At 47.4% G+C, this 7781-nt stretch overlaps 1 protein-coding gene across 1 annotated transcript in view; it reads right to left on the bottom strand.

Moving 5' to 3' along the window:
• Window positions 1-2084: 2084 nt before the first annotated feature.
• Window positions 2085-7781, bottom strand: part of PLA2G16 (phospholipase A2, group XVI) — a 27552-nt gene continuing 21855 nt past the window's right edge. The window contains 1 exon segment of the mRNA XM_006903623.1: window positions 2085-2186. Within this exon segment, the coding sequence (XP_006903685.1) occupies window positions 2085-2186 (102 nt within the window).

Genomic DNA, 7781 nt, shown 5'->3' with positions numbered 1-7781 from the left:
TCCCCCAGGATGCGCTCCCCTTACCGTCATCCCTCACACTGGTGCTCACGTGGATCTCTTCAAACACCACACTGGAATCTTCAACATCAGATGCCTGGGCTTCTTGCTTGGATCACTTTCCATGGATATACGAGGTTTAAAATTGATTCCCAAGGTTATACTCACACCCTAATCCCCACAGATCAGGGAGCTCTGGTGGCCTAGTGGTAAGACGCGGGGCTGCAATCTCACAGGCACGTGGTTTGAATCCACAAGCTGCTGCCCCACGGGAGGATGGGCAACCTCCTCCCACACCATTTACTGCCCCTGAAAGTCTGCTGGACGGTCAGCTGCGAGTCAGTTCTGACTCAGGAGCATTCAAGAACAACAACAAGTGTTACAAAAATGTACTGCTAGCTGGACACAAAGTGTTCCGGAGATGTAGGTAAGGATTTTTGAGATGAGCTCATCCTGGTATACTCTAAATGCAAGCACCAGTGTCCTATAAGAGAAAGGCAGTGGGAAATTTGACTCATAGGAGGGCAAATGGCCAATTTAGAGGCAGAGATGACTGGAGTGATGTGACCACAAGCCACATAGCCACCAGAAATGAAGAGACAAATGAGAGATTCGCCTCTGAGTCTTCAGAAGAACTGTGGCCCTGATAACACTTTCACTTAGGCCCAGTGAGATTCATCTTAGACTTCTGAACTCCAGAACAGTTCTGTTGTATTCAGGCACTAAATTTGAGGTAATTGGCCATAACGGCCTCAGGATACTAGTATAATGAGAACAAGCAGATGAGAAGAAACTATATAGAAAGGACAATGTCAGGTTCAGCTTCTCTGTAGAGTTTGGAAGCAGGACTATCAGTCATGAGACCAGGCATAATCATGGCCAGACATGGACAAGGACATTTGTTCTAGGACTCTGACTCTGTAAGAGTTGATTGGCCTAGTGAGGTCATCTGACCCCAAAACAGCCAATTATATGGCATCGTTAAGATGGGGTAAGCAAGAGGAACCAATCAGAGTCTCTCAAGAACTTGAACTAGAACTGTAATGAGTGGAGGCAGATGCGGAAGAGAAGCTCAGAGATACTTGTGGAATGAGAGGCTTGAGGGGTCAGAGGAAGCAAGCGCGCTGAGGAGATGGTGGTTGTGGTGTGGTGTCGAGCTGGAACTAACCCATAGCTGACCCTCCAGTGAGTTTTCGGAGGAGGGAGTTTACATCGCAAGGGAGGAGATTGCCCATTCTTCTGTGGAGCAGGTGGAGGGTTGAACCACATGTCTTTGGGATTGCAGCATAGCTTTTTACCACTAGGCCACCTTAAGCTTCCTTGAAAAGGGAACTGGGAGATAGACTTGAATACCACTGAGGAGGTAGAAGTTACAATTGGAGGGAAGATGGAAGGAGCAAAAGAAAATAGGGAAGCTTTAACGAGATTAAGGGCACTCTGGTGGTGTGGCTGGTGGTAAATTGCACTACTCATCTAAAGAACCAGGTGTCTGTCAGCTCTGTGGGGAATAGACCAGAAGCTCCTGTTCTGGTTTACGGCCTCCATGAAGCACAGTGGAAGGACGGACACTCGGAGGTGCAGCCCACTGGACAGCAATGAGTTTGAGTTTACAGGTCTTAGCAAGATTGGCAAAGGTCTATATTGAATTTCTTTCATGGCACTGGATTTTTTGTTTTAAAGTTCCTGGTTCTCTGCTGGTTCCTATTATTTGTGGTTGATGGATACATCTACCAACTCTATCCTGCCTCATGTATGGTCCCCACAACAAAAGACCCCATGTACTTGAGATGACTGATAGAGATGTGCATTCCCACCACGAAAACAGTGAAGACAGCCCTCAATGAGAGAACCCGAGAAAAGCCAGGACAGGGCCTAAGCCGGCGTCACCAGAAACAGAAGTCCACACCAGGCCGTTCTTGCTGCATTTCTCTCAATAGAATTCTCCTTTACAGGCCTTTATTTTATTCTGTGAAAATAAGCCTTATTATAAAATAGAAACGACATCCATACACCAAACCCCAAACCTTCCAGCAAACCAAGATCCCCTTAATTTAGAAAGTCACTGCTGTCAAGGCAGCCTCTTCAAACTACTGCTTTTGCTTCTTGTTTCTTGAGAACATCACTCCGATGAGGCCCATGGCAGCCAGACCCACTCCCGCGATGCCGGCCGCCATCACAGCATCCCTGACCTGCAAAAGAAAGAGAAGTGGGTGGTCAGCCTCTGTCACGAACCTGAGAACAGGCAGGGCATTCAACCCAAGAAGGTTCCACCTCATAAAACACAGCAGAACTGCCCAAGAGGGATTCCAAAGCTGCAGCATCTTTAACAGAACAGATTACCACATCTTCTTCCTCTATAGAATGGCTAGTGGTTTGGCCTTCCGGCTGGGGGTTTTCACCTTCCGGCTGGGGTTTCACCTTCTGATCTTTGGGTTAGCAGCTGAGTGCCTTGTACACAATCAACAGAGACATTAAGCTCTGGTAGTCTCTCATGCTCCGTTGGCCTCCCCAGCCTCACTGGTTGTGGTATTCTGCCACATCAGAACCAACTCATAGCTTTCCCTTCCAGCAGGTTTCCAGAGGCTGTAAATTGCATGGACGGTATTTGCCTATTTGTCTCCTTTGGAGCAGCAGGGGGATTCAAACCATCTGCTCTGGGGTTGGCAATGCATCTTCTTGCCACTAGGTCACCGCAGCCACACTAGGGAGTCAACAAATATTGGCAGGAAAGAGAGCAGGAGAGGGCTGGATGAGGAAAGAACCAGTGAATAGAGCCAGCTGGACTGGGCTTCAGAGGAACCAAAGGTGTTGGCTTTGTGGGTATTTCAAGCATATAACCCCTAGATGAGGGCCCTGGAAAAGGACAGGGAGGCAATTACAGAATGGCCAACTGATAATGTTTGAAGCAGGTGTGAAATAGAGAAGAGTTTACTCTCATAAAAAGCTCAGTGGCCTGTGACCTCCAGGTGCACAAAGAATTCAGCTGTCTTCTTTGTCAGGGGTCGGTCCTGCCAGTATTAACTAAACGACTCGGTTATGAATAATGCTGATGTGGTTCCAGTTAATGGGCAATCTCCTTGTGTTCTAAGTAATAGAATAGAGGGGTTTGAAAAGTGCAAGCAGAAAGAATTCAGCTCATAAATGAACCATACGTCCAAATTCATTGTATAAGAGATTTTTCTAAACCTTTGATCCAAAGCAACACGGCTGAATTAAACCCAGGTTTATGCTGCTGTCAGCAAAATTAAATCAGAGTTTTCAGAGATGCCTCAGGCTCTTCATCTGGTGATGGCTGATGCGTGATGTCAAGTGGGAATCAACCCATAGCTCACCCTCCAGCGAGCTTCCAGAGATAGTTAATGGCCCGGGAGGAGATTTGCACATCCTCCCACAGAGAAGCTGGTGGGTTTGAATCTTGCGCATTTGGGATTGCAGTTCAGCCTCCTGCCACTAAGCCACCAGAGCTCTGGTTTTTATGGTTAAACAACCATAAATAATTAAGAGAATCTTTGCCCTTCATGACTAAGCCAGTATTTGGAAGAAATGCTCCCCAAGGAAGGGTTTGGTTTGGTTTTGCTTTCTGGCACAGATGCACTGTGTAACATAACCTTAAGAAATAATTCCTTTGGTTTTCTGAGAAAACACCAAATGACGATGACGCCGGTGCAGCAGGAGGGCCTGGAGGCCCTGGGATGGGAGCCCATGGTGGTTTCCACGGAGGTTTCGGTAGCGGTCTGCGGGGTCAGGGCCGCGGCTGTGGACGGGGCCGTGGGAGGGGCCACAGAGCTCAAGGAGGCAAAGCCAAGGACAAGGAGTGGCTCCCCGCCACCAAACTGGGCCGCCTGGTGAAAGATATGAAGATTAAATCATTGGAGGAGATTTATCTCTTCTCCCTGCCCATCAAGGAATCTGAGATCATCGACTTCTTCCTGGGCATGTCCCTCAAGGATGAGGTGTTGAAAATCATGCCAGTGCAGAAGCAGACACGTGCTGGCCAGCGGACCAGGTTCAAGGTAGCCTTTGTTGCCATCGGAGACTATAACGGCCATGTTGGCTTGGGCGTCAAGTGCTCCAAGGAGGTGGCTACTGCTATCCGTGGGGCCATCATTCTAGCCAAGCTCTCCATTGTCCCTGTGCAGCGTGGCTACTGGGGGAACAAGATTGGCAAGCCTCACACCGTTCCCTGCAAGGTGACTGGGCGCTGTGGCTCTGTGTTGGTGCGTCTGATCCCTGCACCCCGAGGCACTGGAATCGTCTTGGCTCCTGTGCCTAAGAAGCTGTTGATGATGGCTGGAATTGATGACTGTTACACCTCAGCCAGGGGCTGCACAGCTACCCTGGGCAACTTTGCTAAGGCCACCTTTGATGCCATCTCAAAGACCTACAGCTATCTGACCCCAGATCTCTGGAAAGAGACGGTGTTCACGAAGTCTCCCTACCAGGAATTCACGGATCATCTTGTAAAGATTCACACCAGAGTCTCCGTGCAGAGGACTCAGGCTCCAGCTGTGGCCACCACATAGTGGATTTTCTATAATAAATAAAGTGAATTATGTTCTAAAAAAAAAAAGAAAGAAAGAATTCCTTTTATGAGAAATGCTGCTCCTTGGAGACAAGGATTCTGAAGCTTCATCTGACATACTTTGGAAATGTTGCAAGGAAGGACCAGTCCTTGGAGAGGGACGTCATGCTTGGGAGGGTGGAGGGACAGCACAAGAGAGGAAGACCCTCGATGAGATGGATTGATTCAGTTACTCGGGTAATAGGGGTTGGTGTGTTGGAGACAGTGAAATTGGCACAGGATAGAGCAGGATTTAGGGCTGTTGTACAGAGTTGCTATGAGTCGCAGATAGCTCGACGGTACATAACAACAACCAACAATATGACAAACTCAAACTCACTGCTGTCAAGTTGGAACCAACTTGTAGCTGGCCCTCCAGGGGGTGTCCAGACGCTGTAACAACTGCCCATCTTTCTTCTTTAGAGTCAGTGGCAGATTCGAATCACCAGAGAAGTCCCTTTACCTTAGCCCCACATCTCCTTACAAACTATGCCACAGAGCCCCCTTTTCATGATGTTGTTAAGTGCCTTTGGATCAACTGTGACTCCATAGCGACCCTGTGAACAATGGACCTGAACACTGCCTTGTCCTGTGCCATCCTGTTAGGGTTAGAACCAGTAAGACAGGGGAGGTACAAGTTCATGTCTGATGAAACATGAGCCACCAGAACAGGGAGTGGATACGGACATGCGTGGAATTAGTTTCTAAGTACCTGGGTGATTCAAAGACAATGGCCCAGAATAAGAAACCCTCACCACACTTTGAACTCTTCAAGATACCATCTTATTTGCCCAGACTCCAGACCCAAGGCACAGCCAGACGAAGAAGCCATACATAGAACCTCACCTCAGTGGCAAGCTGCCCTCCTCCATCACTTCCTTTCGAGGGAAAAAGGGCTTATCCCCTTGGGACAAACCTCCCCTGATAAATCTATGTTTACTTTTTTCTTTCACGTCTGCCTCCTCACCTTTATTCTCAGGCTCAAGACCTCAAACTAGCACTCCACCAAGCCCTCCACACACACACACACTTACACTCTCAGCCTCGTGCTCCAGCAAGGCCTGGGCTACACTCTGGTCAGCATTCCAACAAGGCCTCTGCCTACGCCGGATTATTCTGAGCAAGATTAGCAATGGCCCTTCAAAGGATCCCTATGCTGGTCTCATATACAGGGCCACCACTATTCAATAAAAAAGGAGCTCTGGTGGCTTAGTGGTGAACAATTGCATTGCCAGCACAAAGGTGTGCGGTTCGAATCCATCAGCTGTTCCACGAGAGAAAGATGCACAATCTCTGTGCAATTTACTGCCTCTGAAAACCCGCTAGAGGGTCATCTATGCGTAAGCACGCAACAACAAGAGCATTCAGGGAGCTCTGGTGGCCTAGAGGCAAGAAGCTGCACTGCAATCCCAGAGGTACATGGTTCAAATCCATCAGATGCTCTGCTGGAGAAGGAGGGACAATCCCCTCCTGTACCAGACAGATCCGATTTGATGGCACATACATAAAAAAATAATAAAATAAAATAAAATTTAAAAAAAAACAGCATTCAATGAATAAGGGAACTTTTGTGGCCTAGAAGTAAGAAGCTGAGCTGCAATCCCAAAGGCACAAAGTTCGAATCTACCAACCACTTCATGAGAGAAGAATGAGCAATCTCCTGTGTGACTTACAGCCTCTTAAAATCCACTGGAGGGTCAGCTATGGGCCAGTTCTGACTCAATGACACAACAACAATTAAATGAAGAAGGAAATTTTCACCTGTTCTAAACTTTAACTACACTATTGCTAGGTTTGCTCTGAATCAAATTTTCTTATTTTCCCAGCTTCTTTCTCATTTTGTTATGACTGTCTCATAGACAAGCTGGAAGGTCAGTGACAGAGAGAAAGAAGATAAGGTGGGCTGACACAGTCATGTGGTCATGGGCTTGAGCGTGCCGGAGATTGTGAAGACGACACAAGACAGGACAGGGTTCAGATCAGTCGTTCACAGAATCGCTGAGTCCTACTCAACTAGAAGGCACCTAACAACAACAAAAAAAATGGGTAAGGAGTTGTGCTGCTAACCCAAAAATAGGCAGTTCAAATCCACCAGAGCTTTGTGGGAGAAAGGGCAATCTCCTCCCATGAAAACCCACTGGAGGGGAAGGTACGAGTGGGTTTCCCTTGACAACAAGGAAAGAGTTCTCTGCATGATGTGAAGAATTAGCGTATCTTCTCCTGAGATGGTTCAGAGAGGGAGGGCCAGCATTCGGCCGTTGCCGCATCGGAAGACCCAGGACTATAGCCTGGGTGTGCAGCCTACGGCCTCCAGGATCCCTCTTCACCTTCAACTTCGACGAAAGCTTTCTGGTGCCAGGCTAGTGACCCCCGTAGAATCCTTCTAGAAAGCATCTTGAAAAGGCACGTTAGTAAGGACGTAATACCTCACCTGGAGACCGTGTCTTTAAAGTCACATGAAATCGTCTGAGTCATGCAAAGTCTCAGCCAGCTGGATTATCTGCGCGTGCCCAGAAAGTGCTTGTGGTGGCAGCCACATTGAAAGAACAACGATGCATGTGTTTAATTATCCTAATCCCGCCCCCTGGGCCAGTAGGAAACATAATGATAGGAAGAAAAAAAGATCCGTTTTCAATGATTTCATTTTACCTGGCTCCACAACCAACAGCAATTAAGAAGTTAAAAGATATCACTCTACAACTATTGAACATTTACCAAAGTTCATAGTTTCTGAAGGCAACTTGTTTACGAAGTGTATGCCACCCCTGCTTCCAAATATATATATAAATAATATTATATATTAAATATATAATCTATAATAACTAATCCGAGAGGCTAGGCCCTGGATGGACGCTTTACCTTTTCTAGGCCTATTTCTTCATCTGTAGAATGGACTGTTTGTTGGCTGCAAGGGATTTGAGCGAACAAGCGCATCTCCTGCATGTGCCAGCCACCCGAGTCTCTTCCTTTATATCTGATTTTCCCAGGTGCACATTTCCAAGTCTTACAGGAGACTCCTGCTCTGCACCCCACTCACATTATAATCTTGGTCATGTCTCGAAATGAATTTACTGCCTTCCTTCGGAATGAGCCTGAGTCAACTACCTTCCTAGTTACCTTGACTTGCCCTCAAACCTCCTTCTTTCCCGACCCCAAACGAGCAACCTATTGACAAATTCGGCTGCTATTTCCTGACAAAAGAGGGGAAAGTGGAATCCCAGTT

The sequence above is a fragment of the Elephantulus edwardii genome, unplaced genomic scaffold (assembly GCF_000299155.1).
Source record: "Elephantulus edwardii isolate Elephantulus edwardi_28Jun2011 unplaced genomic scaffold, EleEdw1.0 scaffold00328, whole genome shotgun sequence".
Classification (NCBI taxonomy): domain Eukaryota; kingdom Metazoa; phylum Chordata; class Mammalia; order Macroscelidea; family Macroscelididae; genus Elephantulus; species Elephantulus edwardii.
This window is presented reverse-complemented; position numbering and strand designations above follow the sequence as displayed.